The sequence below is a fragment of the Bos javanicus genome, chromosome 11 (genome assembly GCF_032452875.1).
Source record: "Bos javanicus breed banteng chromosome 11, ARS-OSU_banteng_1.0, whole genome shotgun sequence".
NCBI classification, from domain to species: Eukaryota; Metazoa; Chordata; class Mammalia; order Artiodactyla; family Bovidae; genus Bos; species Bos javanicus.
In genome coordinates this window covers 88292854-88311877 of record NC_083878.1, presented here as the reverse complement: position 1 = coordinate 88311877, position 19024 = coordinate 88292854, and the positions used below count along the sequence as shown (strand labels likewise).

At 40.1% G+C, this 19024-nt stretch overlaps 1 protein-coding gene across 14 annotated transcripts in view; it reads right to left on the bottom strand.

The window, feature by feature from the left end:
- Nucleotides 1–4539: 4539 nt before the first annotated feature.
- KIDINS220 (kinase D interacting substrate 220) overlaps nt 4540–19024 on the bottom strand; it is a 96062-nt gene continuing 81577 nt past the window's right edge. For 9 of the 14 annotated variants that reach the window (XM_061433361.1, XM_061433360.1, XM_061433364.1 and 6 more), the window contains 3 exons: nt 14806–14904; nt 12863–13096; nt 7824–10518 (listed from right to left, as the gene is read on the bottom strand). In XM_061433361.1, the coding sequence (XP_061289345.1) occupies nt 9256–10518; nt 12863–13096; nt 14806–14904 (1596 nt within the window). In that variant the 3' untranslated portion in view covers nt 7824–9255. Of the gene's footprint in view, nt 6112–7823; nt 10519–10959; nt 11013–12862; nt 13097–14805; nt 14905–19024 lie in introns of those variants that run through there. The other 5 variants (XM_061433371.1, XM_061433373.1, XM_061433370.1 and 2 more) reach the window with 4 other exon arrangements.

Below are 19024 nucleotides of genomic sequence, written 5' to 3'. Positions count from 1 at the left end.
CTGTCCCTGGGGAGGTTTAGTGATTCAGTAAACCAAGAGAGTCTTTTCTTCCTGTGATTTTCTTGTGATCACAAAAGTACAAGTTTTAAAAAATAACTCAAATCCAGAAATTTGTCAGAAAAAGTCCCAACTCTTGCACAAGTTCAACAGGAGACATATAATGCATAGTCATACAAACTTTGCAATGAAAATTGGCAACAACCCAATATCCAATGAGGTAAACAGATAAGTTATATATATTCATAGAATACTATTCTGCAGTGAAAAGTAATGACTTACAGCTGTGTACATCACCAGGGTCAGACCTCACATACCGTGTTTCCATCAGCTGTCAGTGTCTCATTGCTTTTAGGAAACACTGAAGGAAAAATACTTCCGTTGATGCTATGGGGTTTCAGTGATGGGCTTAATCAAGTTAGTTGTCTGGCAAGGTCACATTTAAATACACAGTTGCACAGGCATACTCTGACACACTCCCCACCCTGCCCCCCAGCACCAGTTCAGGAGCTCCAGTCAATGAGGACAGTGGAACCAGACAAGAGGGTTCGTTTTGAGATACACAAGGATTTAAAGGCCCAGGTAGCCTATAAAGCTGGGCTCCTTTACTGCTGGCTTTGAGGCTACCAAGCTCAGGCAGAGAGGACCGAGAAAGGAGAAGAGCTTCCTGGGAAAACCAGGACTTGTCCTGCAGAGCGTGAAGATGGGCATGTTTAATACTCTCCACTAACATTTTCTACAGCAATGGAATATGGGAAACAGAAGCACTGCAGACCCATGGAGGACAGAGTGATGGCTAACTGGCAGAAATGGAGTGGGCTGGAAGAATCGTTAGATTTGGAGCCAAAAAACCAGGGCTGGGGTCTTGGTCCTGTTTACTAGCTGACTGACCTTGGGGGCAGGGAATGGAGGGGTCTCAAACTGCCAAGGCTTTGGTTTTCTCACAGTTAAGATAACGATGTCAGGAGTTTAGGAAACAGCCATAAAAATCTAATGCATTGTTGTCATGTAGAAGTTATACATCTGTGTTTCAGACTCCTTATCTCTACGTTGGGGGCAATGACAGCCTATACTTACTAGGACTTAATATGTTAATCCATGTGAAATGCCTATAACAGTATCTGGCTTGAATAAGCACTCAAATTATTAAGCAGGTAATTATATAAAACTAAATTGTCACCCACCACCACCTCAATCCACTGTCAACACACTAATATTGATGTGTCTATTGGTTTCTTGCATTTAGTGACTAGCTGACATTAAGAAAGACAGAAAGTCTCATTTTGCCTATTTTCTTCTTAGGAGACAGTGACCAGAATCATTAAATTAAAAAAAAAAAACTGCTGCAGTAATGATTTTTTTAGATAGGCAATATATATATTACTTATCTATTAACATTTATTAAGTATTAGTACTTTTAATAATAGAATATAAAGAAAAATACATATAGTGGTATTTAAGATTGCAATCTAACACAGAATACTGACAATAGGCACATAGAAGGGCAACTATTTGAAAACCATGTAACAAGACTGCAAATAAAATTAATATATCCAGCACTATGTACAACTTTAATGTGATGGTCTAATCCATGAGTGATAATGGGGTAAAGAATGTTAAAAAAAATAAAGATTTTTAAACTAAAAATTAAACATTTTCCAAAATAACTAGTAGGAATAAAGATGTTTGATGTTTAAAAAAAAAAACAACAGAATTTTCCCTATATGTGTAATTCACACAGCTATAGATTTTTTAAAGACATTTTCTTAAACCCCAAACCCTTTTTAAAACAAGTAGACAATGGTAATGGTACAGCAAATTAAGCTATAGTTGAAGTGTATCTTGAAAGATGTGTAAAAATTGACTCATCCCCAATTAGCTAAAGAACAATGCAGATATGTGTAATATAAGAGTGGGCCTTCTGAAGTCCACTGCCTGGGCTTGAACTCTAGCTCTGCCACTTAGAAGCTGTATGACCTTGGGAAATTACTCAGTTTTTCATTTGTCAATTGAGGATAATAGTAATTAATTCATGAGGTTGTGAAGTAGTTACATATAGAAATTATAGAGCAATATGAGGCATATGTGTTCAATAAATGTAAACTTTTAAATTATAATAAATGTATAACATTATCCAAAATGAATACAGAATAACTGATATTCAACATCAAATGTTAAATGTGGGGGATCAGTTGACTATAAACCATCACTAGTCCATTACTATTGCTAAAGATACAACTCAATGTGACCACGGCATAAAATAATGTCTCATCAATCCAAACAAGACGACATCAACTGTGGGATGTGTCATTAGTTTAGGAAACATTGAAGGAAAAATGGGAATATCAATGTTCCTATTGATGTTATGGAAGATATTTCAGAAAAGTCAAGGTGTGAAAAACTGCACCTTGAAATTGATGAAATACCAATAGGAAAAAAAAAACTGCAAAGTAGTCAACAGAGTTAGATTGCAGATGAATTTGTTTAAAAACAAAATAGTAGACATAAAGTCTTATTTTTGCACTGCTTTCTAAGTGTGGGAGCTGCATTTCCCAGATGGGAGTGCCCACTAACAGGAATTTAGCTTCTGTTTAACTCCCAGTCCCTGTGCCGGGAGGAGGGGCCTCCCAGGACCACGTCCTGCCACGTCTTCCTGGTACAAGGAGAAGCAACCAGGTCCTGTTGCCACTCTTCTAGGAGGAAGCACGTTGAAAGGATAGATTCTTGCAACAGTCAGTCTTGCTCTATAATCAAATTTTAAGAATCAGGAAGATTATGGATGGTCTGAGTCTTTGGATAAAAAAGGATTCTAGAGAAATTGTGAAACATAATTCTTTTCGTTCTTAACCTTGCTTAATTTTCCCTGCAGCCTTCTTGATATTAGAAACTTGTGAAGTTCCTCAGATGTATGGAAATAACTAGTTGAAAATTACTTTCCCTTAAAATCCTAAAATCTTCCAGGTTCGGTGTTACGATTTTAATAGAAATCGTACCAGCATGAAAACTGCATACAAAGCAAAAATTAAGAGATGCCTTAAAAAAAAAAAATACTGCGATTAAAGTTGAAAACAAGATGAGTCACAGTGTTGAATCTGGAACATTCATGTCAGGTATCTACGTGGGAAGATGCCCATGAGCTACCAAAACACTCACTCCTTCTCCAGGGCATACAGTTCACCTAATTCCGCAGCCACCCTTGCAGCTCAGCATGACCAGGGGCCTTAGGAAGGCCAGTGGAATGGGCAAATGCCACTTCCATACCTGGACGATATAAACTTCCCATGTGTGGGCCTCACCCCTCTCTCCTCCCCTTCTATCAACAGAATGCAGAAGATGAGACAAAGGACCCTGGATTCAGCTTTGGGAGCTGGTGGAACCAAAAAGTGAAGAAGCCTGGGCTCCTGAATCTTTGTCAACTTAGGCAACACTGAACTGTTACAGGAACAATCAACAAACCTCAAATGTATTAAGTCCATGAGATTTTGAGGTGGTTGGAACAGTGGTTAGCCTACCTTAATAAAGAAATTTTCAATCCACACATAATGGCCCACTCAAATATAAAACATTCAGCACAGAATCCCAGTATAATTTATGTATTCTAATTCAAATTTATCAGAGTGGTGAGCCTGAGATAAGGAATGAGAGACAGCAATGAGCAGTGGTCAATGAAAGTAACTGTCCCTACTGGGGGGAAAAAAGAACGTTGAAAATTGGAGCTGAAGAAAAGGTAAACCTACGTATCAGATTTGGGGGGGATGGTCTTGATGTTATCTACCCCCACTGTAATGACGTGGGCAACTTGGGCTCAGGGAAAACATGCTCATTGTTGCCAAGTTATACGTAAAAATATCTTCAGTATCCTGAAGTAAAATGTCGAACTGAACCATTTTAAGTTGATTCTGTAATTAATTTATAAGACGGGCATCTCCACAAAGGACTAGACAAAAGGCTAAGGCACACGGGGACTGTAAAATACACCCACGTAGGGCAGACAGCCGGCACTTTACCGTGACAGCATTCATCAACATGGGCCATGGGTCTTCCTCCCTGAGAGTTTTTAGCGATGCGTGATATCATGTCCTGAAAGATTCCCAGAGTCATAAACAGAAACGTTTATATGGTCAGACAGGTAGCAGATGGGTATAAGGTGACAGGGAAGTGGGGGGGGGGACTTAATATTGTTAAAATGACAACACCATTCATTGTATTGAATGGAGGGGAGGGCAAGGTCTGTAAGAACTACGGCATAAACATACTGTCTGAAGGCATTCAAATTCAGTATTTTTAGGATTTGTGGGCAAACTCTCCTAGTTCAGGTATTCCTTATTCACTCCCTTATCAAGTGCTGACTGTGTGTCCCCTGGCCATCTGAAATCAGGCATTCTTGAGGTTCTTTCCCATTCTAATACTCTAAGGAGTGTTTTATGGTAAAATGGATGAACACATGACAACCAAAAAAAAAAAAAAACTTAAGACACAAAAAGAGTGAACTCAGGTAAAACATGGAGGGGAAAAACTCAAAGAACTCAAAAAGAAAATAAATTCTTTGAAAATAAAAAGAGTTTAATTTGCATTAAGTATAACAATATACAGTCTATAAGTTCTCTGAAACACAACTAAAAAGTGCAAGTTTGGTAATTTTGAAAATAACAGTCTAACTTTTTACTAGACACTTGACCAAGAAGATGATATAAGAAATGTCAAGTTATATAGGAGTTTATTTACATGCATTTTGCTATACATTCAGGCTTTTACCTAAAATTTTCTAAAAGAAACACTTCATCAAATTCAAATTTTACAACTATGTGGAACAAAGAAAACTGGCAGAAGTAACAAATCTCTCTTCTTCAACCAACCGGAAGCAGGATCACTGAGTAGTAGGTGGTCTCTTCTTTACCCCCTTGTATTTGGTGAGGAGCCAACAACTGTGAGAAGGTAACCGAATTGTCAGAAGGAATGGTCTATGAGCAGGGTACTAAGACTTAGAGCCCCTGTCACCTTGAAAGAAAATGAGGTAAATAAGTACAAAACACATTAAAATTTAGAGAATGATGGTGGGTAATCGAGATGATCTTATTTCAAGCAACTCAATTTGAGTAACAGGGAGCATGGAGTTCAATGTTTTTTTAAAGTAAAATTTTATTCAAGTTCTAATAATCATTTGATAGATTGTGTTTTGTTAAATCCGGGCAAAACTAAAAAAGGCTCATATTATACATCACTGGTGTAAAGAACACTGTACGTGCTTAGCAGCTTCAGTCGTGTCCAACTCTTTGCAACCCCATGGACTGCAGCTGCCAGGCTCCTCTGTCCATGGGATTCTCCAAGCAAGAATACTGGAGTGGTTGCCATGCCCTTCTCCAGAGGATCTTTCCAGGGATCAAACCTGGATCTCTTACATCTCCCGCGTAGGCAGGCGGGATGTAACATTACACAAAGCATATTAACCTCAGGAAACTAAGGACCTAACTGTAGTCTCTATAAACGAGCTGATCACCCTGTATAGACATTGTCAGAACATTCTGTGGACCTCAAGACAGTCCCACTGCCTTTCTTGTAAAGTATTATTGTAATTCACAGTTCTGGCCAGTTTTGGTTGGTTCTCACTTCGGTGAGGTCAAACCATGTGCTGTTTTACTGACTTTGAGGAGTCATTCTACTAATAGTCTGGAAATCACTGTTTGCCTTTCTTGATGGATCCATTTATTCCTATTAATTCCTTATTTTTTAATGTGTCACTGTAACTGGAGATTCAGAGCTCACCACAGAGCCAGCCAGACCTGTTCAAAGAACTCTTGCCCTTTTAAGAAAGCTCTCATCCCCAGACCAGGGCACAGCAGCATGGTGTTAACCAAGGCCGTGCTTTACCATTCTACTTAAAAGGCTTTCACCATGTCGGTGACAGTGGTGGTTGATTTCTACCAACTGTTTTAGCCATTTCTTACTTTTAACCGTAATTCTTTTTAAAGTGGTGAGAATATTAATTCTCTTCTTGATAAGAACTGTTTCAGTGATGGCTTAAAACTAATGACTTTGGTAACTAATTTTTTACATACCTTAGCTTAAACTGGATCCCTCGGAAGATCTATCTATCTCAAAGGCAGCATTTTCTTCCTAGGCATGAAAGGGTTTGAGATATGTAAGATTTTAAATTTGCCTTCTAGTTAATCAGTCTCAACCAAGGATTCTCAACCTCTCTGAAGTGATGAGCCATTAAAAGACCATCCAAAGGGAGGCTCTCAGTTATAGATTAATTTATGTTTCCCAATTCATTTGCGAAATTATGGCCTATGCTTAGAATTCTGAGTTAGGGAAGGGTTAAGGGCACCAGAACCTGGAAATCAAAAATGCAATCATTTCAGGTAGCCCACCCAGGCTGGTCACCCCCCAACCCCTACCCCAAGCAAAAAAGTCCCATTGGCTGTTCCTTCCCTTCTGCCAAGTGTCAGCATAATTCCAGAAGGGCAAGCAGTGAGGGAGCCTAGATATATATATTCAGTCTCAAGTGTAAAGAAGTTAATTTCACGGCTCCTTTCTTTTACCAGCTTATTCCCTCAGTATCACTCCATAAAGTTGAGGGGACAGTGCCCTCTGGTTCTCCTTTCCTGGTAGCTGTATTGATTTTACTCAAGAGTTAACCAGGAATTCAGGGATTTTTAACCTAGGATACTTCTAAACAGGCTGAGAATTCCTGGTATAGCCAAAACTTATATAATCTTAAAACCTTTTAAATTTAGTATTTTAGCCAGAAGGATAAGGGATTTAATTTCATTCACAAATATTCTCTAATACTTAGTATTTATAAGGAAAAAAGTCATGATTACAAATATATTTCACTCAGAACTATAGCATGCAGGTAATCTAAAGAGTTCTCAATTTAAGAATTTTAGCAAATAAGTTTCTTAAATTATTTGGCTAGGCAATTAAACTTATTCTGACTGCTGTGTAAAACTCACATAAATAAAATATAAGACAAAAACAAGTTTTCATGTTAATATTGAAAATGGTTGTTAGGAATTTTTAGTTTCCCCAAATTTGAGAGCTGATCCTTAAACACTTAGCATCATGAAAACTGTATCAACTGAGAGAGCATCAGTTCTTTTCCAGTCTCTTCTACAGAAAGGCCATTCTCACAGGTACCACCCCACACGTCTGTGGTCAATGAATCTGCCTTAACATGAGCTATGTGGACAGAATTATCTGTGGCTTAAAGTAAAGGTGAAACAGTTTACAAAACTTGGCAAGATGCTAACTGAGGCAGACTCTTAATGGACTGGCAAATTTAGAGCACTGATTCTTTTCTGTCATTTTTCACCCAGTTTACAGCAAAGTTTTGCATATGTGAGAGTCAGGCTGGGCTACAGGTTATAAATAGATACAGATACACACACACACACATACACACACACGGACACACAGACTCGAAGGGATGATAGTACGACTCAATAACCCATTTGGTTTGTCAATTTCTAAAGCACTGTGAAAAAGCAAACTTTTCCAGGATGCTCATGCAACAAATTAAACTGACATCCTCCCAGGATCTGGAAAACCCACTTCTTGTGGTTACAGAAACGCACGGTACTGAGCTGCGCTTGGACACTATGCTTCACAAAAGCACCATTCAGACGCTGGACCTAATAGCCATGCACTCCAAAAGACCAGGGAGAGTCACTCAGGACACTCCTGCCAGCTGTGTGACTGCTACGTGAACCTGAACGTCTTCAACGAACTTTAGACCTCTGACAAAACAAACACACAAATTACTTTTTTATTTTTAATCAAAATGTGAATCATCACTGCAGTGAATAAAAATTCATGACTCAGAATAGCATGCAATTCTTTTATTGTGTTCTAAATCTATTCGTACACTTAATACTCTGGTATTAACTTCACAAACAGAATAAAGAATACACTACAATGATATTAAGCTGCATCTACTCACCTGAAAAGGAACAAAACATTGCCCCTGAAATAACTGCTGATTACACAATACTGCAAACTAATAAACACTATAAATACTAAAATGTTAACATTTCAACATATAACGTCAACATTCTGCCTTCTTTTTTAATTGATTAAAACATTTGTTAAGGTCATGCAAAATAAACGCTTCATGGAAATGTTAGATTACACTCAAACAGCAAGGCAATGAAACCCACAAGAGGCAACTTTTTAATGCGACTGGTCAAATAAACAAACTATTCAGCATGTCAGTAAAAATCCGGTTAAGTGGAAAATGTCAAAAATGTAACCCCGCATTTAGGTAACTGCTCATCTAGGATCTCAACATCTACAATCCTATTTGTGACTGAAGATTATTGTGCTACATGGATACGTTAAAAAGGCCAAAAAGATGTCAACACATGATGGCAGGGGGTATCTCCAGTCCACACCACATTTCAATGGGACCGTTCGCTTAACTCTGCTGTCAGTAAATGAAGTCACACAAGATTCATCTTTTACCCTTGCTTTGTTACATGTCTTTAAACTTTTCTTCTAGAAGTGTTTCATATGATCCTCCCCCAGAATTCACATGCTGATATAGGGACAGGTCTCTTGATTTAGAAAGAAGAGTGTCTAGGTCATAGGGAGGTGATGCCCCTCACCCCATGGGCCAACCTACTAGCCACTCACAAAGGCCCAGTTTCTGGGGCTCTACTCTGGACACTGTTGACTCACTCTTTTATCAACTTTTAAAGCCCTCTTTATATTTTCTACTTACAATTTTAAAACTCTTTGATAAGCAATCTGTTATATAGCACACAGTCTCAACTTACAGAGCATTAACCTTTAGTCTCTAAAGGCTATTTCATGACTTTTCACCCCTTAAGAGCAAAATGTGCTTCTGGTTCACTCAGCATCATGTCTTCCCTCAAATATTTAGTGAATGAATGTTCCTCAAAAGGAGTCTCTAGCTTGTTACTTTTGTTGGCAAATTCAGTTTATAGTTAATAAATTTTCTGACCTATCTGTATACTCAGATCTTGTCTTGCAGCTGTATGCCAATGAAAGGTGTCATAACAATAGTGGGATTTTATGCTTCTAAGTACAAAGACAATGGGGCTGATGGATGAGCCAGGCTTTCTCACACTTCCCTCTGCTGTACAGTATGTGTCTCTTTTACCCAAGATCTTCTCATCCGTGAAGGCTTTGTGAATGAAATGGACAAAGATAACATGCACAGATGGAGTCACTAAAAACTCAGGTCAGTCCTGTCACAGGGGCACAGTAATGCTATTCTACTTGTGCTTGTTCTTCTTAAAGAATGCTCTCCCTTTCTTCTCCAAATCCTGTACTATCGGAGGAGGCTACTGCGTGGAGCTCTGAGGAGTCCTTTGAGAGCCTCGTGTAGCTGGAACGCTGGCCTCGCTTGTGTGCCATGCTCTTCAGGTTCTCATTCTGCAGAGCAGTGGAGTGGGAACTGGAGCCTGACCTCAGGAGGACTTGAGGCGTCTCCCTCAGCCCCTCCGTCTCATCGGAATTCTGGTTGGCTCTGTTAGCCGGGGCACTGTTGTTGTTCAGGGTCACGGTGCTGGGGGTGCGATTCAGGTTGTAGGATTTGTGGCATGCTGGCCAGTTTTCCTCGGGGCTGCTGGCTATCAAGCTGCATTCGGAAGGGCTCTTCTTGTCCTCGGAGCAAATGGACATCCGGGCTACGAGGGGGTCTGGCAAGCCACTCAGGCTGTGCGGGACTCCCCGTCTTCCACTGTGGGGGTCATCTTCGAGCTCTATGAGGTTGGCCTTTTCAAGCTGGGAGTCATCTGCCGCCTCGTTGTGAAGGGAGTGGTTGGGCGAGCTCTCATTGGACCTCACTCCTGAGTCAGAGGAGTCCTTTTTGTCAAGGAGGGCATCTGACAAGTACTCTTTGGCCTTGATGAAGGTTCGAATGGGCTCTGCACTGTGCTCTGGAGACTTCAATGCTCTCTCTGCTTTCCCTTCAGCTTTCTTGTCTTTGTCGTCTTTGAGCAGTGGAGTGTTGTCTGACTCTTCTGTCCCAGACTCGTCTTCGTCACTCGGGAGTTTCTGATAGCGCAGTCCACCTCCCTTCAGCTTCAGGTCTGTCTGGAAGAGACTTGACCTCTCTGAGGACTTCTTGCCTGGGAGAAGCTTACTGCCTGACTGATCAGATTTTTCATCTTCCTCGGTAATAGGATCCAGGGGTGAGGCATCATTGGTGGAAACTCCTGATGAGGAATAATCTATAACATCTCCCCTCTTCATCAGAAATGACTTCCGTGTATCATCTTGCTTTGGTTCACTATCCTTCCCTTTCTCGGGTTCTAGACTAGAGTGAATGGAGCCCCCGGATGAACTCTGACCCATATAATACGTGCTGTGTGGAGAAGACCTGCCACTCATGGTTGTGGAACCTGTGCCCCCTTCTAACTGAGACATCTGAGCAATGTACTCTCTATAAGCGTCTCGATACTCAGCCTGCACCTTATCAGTAAGCTTTGAAATTTCAATACTGGAGTCCTGGGAAGTGAGACTGGAAAGACTTGGGGTTCTGCGAGTTTGTGACTGTGAAGACAAAAAAAAAAAAAAAAGAAACAATAATAATTTAAGAATTCAAACAAACCAAAAAAAGGCAAAATAAACATGAGCTTAGGAAATATAAATATATATATATATATGGACAATAAGAATTGTTAAAGTTATTAAAAATACCAAATTCTTTTAAAAGAATTCTGTATAACACAGTTTAACAAAAGCTGTGAACTTATGAGTAATTTTAGTGTTATTAGAAAGCTTTATATAAATTTTAATAAAATTAGTTTACTGTTAATATTTAAAAGTATAATTTAAGGTTATATTAACAACCTTAGGACTTGCTTTTATAATTTCAAACTTTTAAATTTATTTAAGGCAAAAGTCACCTTCATTGATAAAATATAAAAGTGCCTCTTAGAAAAGAGAAAGAAAATGAGAGTTAAGATAGGATCTCAAGAACAAAATACTCACATCTTCAACGTATGTTAAAAAGAACCTTTTTCAACTTGCACAACATGAAGTTTCTGTCAAATTTCAATTCAGAGAGAGTAAATGTACTCAAAATGCAAAACAAAAACAAAAACAAAAAATTTTAGAGCAAAAGTATAGAGTGAAATGGAGAAGATGAATATTGGATCCAAATGAATAGAAATGGAAGCCACGAGGTCAACAGTCAGGTCCAAGTAAACAAAGAAATAAAATATTTTTAGACGTTTGATCTCCAATGTGAAGTTTTAAGATGAGAATTGCTTTAGATCCCAGAGAAGTAATACACAAGGAGTAAGAAGTAAAGATTAGGGGAAAAAAGGAAGGAAATGGAGAGAAAAGAATCAAGGAAGTTTGAGAAAGGAAAGAGCCAAGGTTGAAACAAAGCAGAAATAAGGTAGAGTCTTCCTTGTACAGGGAGGAAATAACCTAGCTCGCAAGAAGTTTCCCTTAGACCCAGTGAACACTGAAAGGACGATGCCACTCCCTCACGCCAAGTGCAGTCTTTGTACCCCTCCCAAGGATCCATGAGGGCCAAACTGTTTTCCTAAGCATATGAAGATGACCTTTGCCTTTCCACTTGCATTCTCACAATAATGCACAGTGGAGTCCCCAGAGGTTCCCTCATGTGTGACCTCCTGAGACTGAATGCTGAAGCAGCTAAGGGAATCTAGCTGACTACTATTAAGCCAGGCATGAAAGATTGGTAACACAATTATCATTTTCAATAAATATGTTTTGTTCTCAAAAATAGTCATTTTTCATAAAAGTGTCATCTATGTTGGTTTACACTGGTTTAAAAGATAATTGGTTTAAGTTTCTCAGTTTATTTCTAATATGGCAAATACTGAAAGATAAAACTTACAAAAACAAAAGTTCTTTACGGGTCCTTCAATAATTTTTAAGAGTGTAAAAGAGTTCTAAGATTTGAAATAAGTTTGAGAGTAGTGGTACTGGAGAGAGGCTGGGAGAGCTGCCAGGGCATGGTGGGAACACCAAGTATGGAGGATGAGGATTTCTCAGGAAATGTTCAAAGGAATTCCAGAGAAAATAAAGGGATCACTGTTGTTCAAACACAGAGATAAAAGGGTCAAGTGTGGACTTAATTTACTGAAAAATATAGAAATTTTTATCTTAGTTAATACACAATAATAAAATGCTTTCCCAACTTAAAGAAACAAGATTTATAGTAGGTAGAAAAAAGTTACAACAACAAAAAAATATTTTTATTACCAAACCAAACACCACATCCTTACAAATGGCAGGCCTAACAGGCGCTGCTTTTTCTAAATACAGTTCCCTTTCCATAGAGCTCTTTATAACTACTTCCTGTTTTTCCTCCCCGCTCGTCTTCTCCGTTCTGTGCCCTGCTCTGATCTCTTCCTCGCTTGTTTCCCTTTCTCCTTCTGATGTTCTCTCACTTTTGTTTTTAATCCTGATCCTCGCCTGTCCTTTCTCTTCTAAGAACATCCAAAGAGTGAGCACCTCCACGTCTAACATCAGATAATAAAAAGGAAATGAATATCTGTAAAGATGTACCTTAAGCCAATGCTTACTGAACTGAACAAGAAAATAGCAAGTGAAGGATGAATTCAGCTAACTACCTAGAGAGCCCAGTTCCTATTTACCTTCAATGCTTTTGCTCTATTTTACTGTTTTCACAATTCTTATCAACTTCAGAAATAATGTCACTGTCTCTGTTTTACTGACTGTCCTCTCCAGAAGAACACAGCTCCTGGAGAACAGGGCCGCCTCCCTCCACCCTGTTCACTTGGGGACTCACTGAAGAGTTTCTAAATGACTACCTGAATGCACCAACAGAATCCTGGCTATTTCAACCCCATCCTTCCTCTTCGGCTCATGTAAATAATGGCATTCCAGTAAATACCTGCCAACTCAGGTTGCTGTGGCGAGGAGCCCCTTCGTCCAGGCCAAGCGTGTTCAGCTCTTCAAAGCTGAAGTTCAGGGTGTAGGGAGCCTGACTGGAGAGCTCGGTGTGGGGCAGCTCGCTGTGTGCAGAGCGACGAGCAGGTTCACCGTGAGGAACAGAGCTGCTGTTTTCACTCAGTAAACGTGGGTCTTCAGGGACCACTTGGTTTTCTGCATTTCTCATTTCTAATATCTTAACAGTAAACAAAGTCATCAGTATCCACATGGACAAATCACATTTTGGAAGCTTTAGAAATTATTTTAAAAATTAAACACGAAGTTACTATGACGGAAATGAGAAAGCAAACTTCCTGTAAGTGAATTTCAAATAAATTTCTCCTATATCTGCTTATCTTTCATATTAACAATACAACTGACCTTTGAATGACACAGGTGTGAACTGTGCAGGTCCACTTACTCGCAGATGTTTTTCGATAGTGGAGATGGCAGTTTTTACTACGTGGTCCAAGGCTGCCTGAATCCACAGATGTGGAGAAGCCCTGGATATGAAGGGCTGACTCCAAGTTGTCAGTGGATTAACCTCCAAATTGTTCAAGGGTCATCTGTACTAAAAGTAGTACAGCTGGCCCTCGGAATCCAGTGGTTTTGCATTTGCAGAATCAACCAATCACAGATTGAAAACATTTGGGAAAAAAAGATTTCAGAAAGTTCCAAAAATCAACACTTGAATTTGCCATGCGCTGGCAACTATTTGCACAGCATTTACACTGTATGAGGTATTGTAAGTAATCTGTAGTTGATTTAAAGTATATAAGAGGATGTGTGTAGTGTACAAATACCTTGCCGTTTTACAGAAGACTTGTGTATACAAAGACTTTGGAATCATGGGGGTCTCAGAACCACTCCTCCACCAGATACTAAAGGATGACTGGAATGATGACAATCATCGTACATACAGTACACTCTAATTTGGCCATTACATTACTAGTGTAACGTAACATTAAGATGAAGCATGACTGGAGCGTGTCACTGAGCAGCAGAGCTGGACGGCAGCTACAGCAGTAGGAGCTACTGCAGTGGGGCAAGGAGAGCTCTGGACAGAACTGGGCTCAATTCCTAAAGCAGCACGGACACATGGGCATTTCCAGCCCAGGAGTGAGGGGGTCAGTGGATGGGAAGATGCGAATAGGAAGCCTCAGGAGTACCGGGATGGGGAGGGGTGTTTTCTGGCCGAACCATCTTGACAGGACTTATGCTGGAGGCAGGCCAGGGGTCTAGCACATCACCAGGGGCGGCGGGGGGCGGGGGAGGGAGGTGGGATGAGGAATTTGATCAGATATTGAAGGTGATCAGACATTAAGGGTAAGGTTCTTTCTAAACTGACTTTAACAGAATTCTTGCTACAACTTGGCAACACAAGCCCAACAAGAACAGAAACCAAGGTCAAGGCCTACAGGGTTACAGAAGCCTGACTGAATGAGGTCAAGGAGAGTGTCTTGGTCAATGAAAGCATGGAGAATTGGCAGGTGGTCTCTCTCCCATATTTCCAAGTGAAATGCCAAAAAGCAAATATTGCTAAGAGCTGCTGTATATACTCTACATAACAGGACATACAGGAGCCCTACACACAAGTGTAAAATGTCATTCTTACATGTTTTTTAAAAATACAGGAAAATATCAGTTTAGACCAGTACTTACTGGCACTTCTTTTATAAAATGTTGTAAATCTACAAGTTGGGGCCTGGTGCCATTCTGAATTTTAAGACATTCCTTTCTTTCATTAACAGACTGCTAGTGACTATATAACATCCAGCTGAAGACTAGTAGGCGGGTACTCTTTCTGCCCCCTTCTGATGCCTATGTCAGAAACTTTCTCTATCTCCTTTATACTTCAATAAAACTTTATTACACACACACACACACACACACAAAATATCTTACTGTGCTTCTAAAAAGATGCCAGTCTCCAAAATTCATATTCATTTCCTTCTTCAGTTCATCAATGTTACACTGAGCCAACACACGGCCGTTTATGTTCGCCTGAATAAAAACAAACACAAGATAAACAAAATGTGAGAAATTATGAATTTCCAGTGATTAAAAAGCACATTTATACTAGAGACTAGAATACACTGACCTAAAGAAGGTTATCATCCCACGTAATAATCAGTAAACAAGCAGAGTCTGAACAACATAAGTCACTCCATACTTTCCCAAGCGTTTCAGGCACTCAAGTAAAATAAATCACAAGGATCAACCTCAGAGCTAAACCCAATTATTTCCGAAACTACCTACCCTGCCATGAGCAGTAACAAAACTGTTAACTTTTCTCCTCTAATCCTATAAAATCTGAGCACAAAGGCAAGCTGCTGGGAGGGGACACAGTGTCCGTCAGCATGCTGGTCACTCACTGACAAAGTTCTAAATGAAGTGAAAGTCGCTCAGTCGTGTCCAACTCTTTGCGACTCCACGGACTATACAGTCCATGGAATTCTCCAGGCCAGAATACTGGAGTGGGTAGCCTTTCTCTTCTCCAGGGGATCTTCCCAACCCAGGGATTGAGCCCAGGTCTCCTGCATTGCAGGCGGATTCTCTACCAGCTGAGCCACCAGGGAAGCCCAAGAATTCTGGAGTGGGTAGCCTCTCCCTTCTCCAGCAGATCTTCCCAACCCAGCAACTGAATTGAGGTCTCCTGCATTGCAGGTGGAATCTTTACCAGCTGACCTACCAGGGGAGCCCCGGTAAGCCTTCGTTTACTTCTAAATAAAGTAAGCACTGACAAACATGTTCATCAACTACACCAGATAACCTCAACCACCACAAATGTCCACCACAAGGTTCCCAGTCTATTAAATGCACAAAAAATGATCTTATCACCACTGGGTCTCTGATGAGGAATGATAGAATTTACTTGATTAATAAACAGGCAGTTTACTTATTTTACAAAAATACAAAACCTGACTTTATTAACTGTGGTAAAAGTATTAGATACCTGTGTTTAAAATCAATAGAATGCCCAGTTTCCAAATTAATTCTGAAGAAAAGACTGTACGGAGCAAGCCTATGGCAGGGGTCCTCTGTGGAAATGCAAGGAGGTTAGCAGTTCTTAAGAAACCAACTGCCATGATGGGCTTTAAACAGCAAGGGCCTGTTAGCAAAGAGCTGAGCAGGGAGAAAACCACTGTCCTGAGGGAAATAAAATCCCCACAAAGGATTCATGTGGAGGCCTCACTCTCTCCTGACTCTAATCAAGCTGCCTAGAGGAGACAGTAAGGTCAGTAGCTTGGAAAGGCAGTGCTGGACACTTTTGCAAATGGGAATTAACTACATCTGTGAGAAAACCAGTGCTATCTGAGCATTTCTGACCAAATGTAGGTTATGGTTACTAAGATAGTTAGTATCAGTCAGTTCAATTGCTCAGTTGTCTCCGTCTCTGTGGGACCCCATGGACTGCAGCACTCCAGGCTTTCCTGTCCATCACCAACTCCCAGAGCTTGCTCAAACTCATGTCCATCAAGTCGGTGATGCCATCTAACCATTTCATCCTCTGTTGTCCCGTTCTCCTTCTGCCTTCAATCTTGCCCAGCATCAGGGTCTTTTCCAATGAGTGAGTCAGGTCTTTGCATCAGGTGGCCAAAGCATTGGAGGTTCAGTCAGCATCAGTCTTTCCAATGAATATTCAGGACTGATTTCCTTTACGATTGACTGGTTCCATCTCCTTGCTGTTCAAAGGACCCTCAAGAGTCTTCTCCAACACCACAGTTCAAAAGCATCAGTTCTCTGGCACTCAGCTTTCTTTCTCTCACATCCACACATGACTCTCACATCACACATGACTACTGGAAAAACCATAGCTTTGACTAGATGGACCTTTGTCCACAAAGTAATGTCTCTGCTTTTTAATATGCTGTCTAGGTTGGTCATAGCTTTTCTTCTAAGGAGCAAGCGTCTTTTAATGTCATGGCTGCAGTCACCATCTGCAGTGATTTGGGAGCCCAACGAAAGAAAGTCTCTCGCTGTTTCCATTATTGCCCCATCTATTTGCCATGAAGAGGTGGGACCAGATGCCATAATTTTCATTTTTAAATGTTGAGTTTTAAGCCAGCTTTTTTACTCACCTCTTTCACTTTCATCAAAAGGCTCTTTAGTTCCTCTTCACTTTCTGCCACAAGGGTGGTGTCATCTGTGTATCTAAGGTTACTGATATTTCTCCCAGAAATCTTGATTCCAGCTTGTGCTTCATCCAGCCTGGCATTTCATATGATGTACTCTGCATGTAAGTTAAATAAGCAGAGTGACAATATACAGCCTTGACGCACTCCTTTCCCAATTTGGAACCAGTTTTTTGTTCCATGTCCGGTTCTAACTGTTGCTTCTTGACCTGTATACAGGTTTCGCAGGAGACAGGTAAGGTGGTCTGGCATTCCCATCTCTTGAAGAATTTTCCACAGTTTGTTCAGATCCACACAGTCACAGGCTTTGGCGTAGTCAATAAAGCAGATGTTTTTCTGGAACTCTCTTGCTTTTTCTGATGATCCAACAGATGCTGGCAACTTGATTTCTGGTTCCTCTGCCTTTTCTAAATCCAGCTTGAATATCTGGAAGTTCACGGTTCACGTAACTTGACTTGGAAAATTCTGAGCATTACTTTGCTAGCATTGAGAGATGACGGCAATTGTGTGGTAGTTTGAGCATTCTTTGGCATTGCCTTTCTTTGGGGTTGGAATGAAAACTGACATTTTCCAGTCCTGTGGCCACTGCTGAGTTTTGCAGATTTGCTGGCATATTGAGTGCAGCATTTTCACAGCATCATCTTTCAGGATTTGAAATAGCTCAGCTGGAATTCCATCACCTCCACTAGCTTTGTTCGTAGTGATGCTTCCTAAGGCCCACTTGACTTCGCACTCCAGGATGTCTGGCTCTAGGTGAGTGATCACACCATCGTGGTTATCTGGGTCATGAAGATCTTTTTTGTGTAGTTCTGCATATTCTTGCCACCTCTTCTTAGTATCTTCTGCTTCTGTTAGGTCCCTACCATTTCTGTCCTTTATTGTGCCCATTATTTGTACGAAATGTTCCCTTGGTGTCTCTGATGTTCTTGAAGAGATCTCATCTTTCCAATTCTATTGTTTTCCTCTATTTCTTTGCATTGATCACTGAGGAAGGCTTTCTTATATCTCCTTGCTATTCTTTGGAATGCTGCTTTTAGATAGATATCTTTCCTTTTATCCTTTGCCTTTAGCTTCTCTTCTTTTGTCAGCTATTTGTAAGGCCTCCTCAGACAACCATTTTGGCTTTTTGCATTTGTTTTTGAGGATGGTCTTGATCACTGCCTCCTATATAATGTCAAGAACCTCCGTGCATTGTTCTTCAGGCACTCTATCAGATCTAATCCCTTGAAACTATTTGTCACTTTCACTGTATAATCGTAAGGGATCTGATTAGGTCATACCTGAATGGTCTAGTGGTTTTCCCTACTTTATTCAACTTAATTAAGTCTGAATTTTATAATAAGGAGTTCATGATCTGAGCCACAGTCAGCTCCTGGTCTTGTTTTTGCTGACTGTATAGAGCCTCTCCATCTTTGGCTACAAAGAATATAATCAATCTGATTTTGGTGTTGACCATCTGGTGATGTCCATGTGTAGTCATCACTTAGAAGAAGGTGTTTGCTATGACCAGTGCATTTTCTTGGGGCAGTAAGACAGTATATATGTTTGTAATTAACTTTTTAGATGCCATCCTTTAAAGTATGTAAATACTAGATGCTGTTGTTAAAGTTCTACTTCACTGTATGTCTGATAGAAAAAGTATAACTTAGTAGAAATATCTATTAAAACTGGGACTCAGTTAGCCCTGTACATGGGAAGACATCCTCGAAATCTCAGGTTCATGGTAATTACTGGAACTGCAATAAAAGATCTAGGAAGAACAGAACCTCTTCAAATGTGTCAGCCTTGCAAACCCAAAACTCATAGGTATTATCAAACGGGACATGATCAGAGTCCTCTAAGACATGAAAGTGAGAATTAGAGGGACATGAAGAAGTGTGGTTTACTTGGGTAATTGTTAAATTACAAATATTACAACTAAAGAAAGTGTAACAGAAAAGGCTTTCAAATGTTCTATGCTGCATACTGGAAATGTAAGTAGTTGTTAA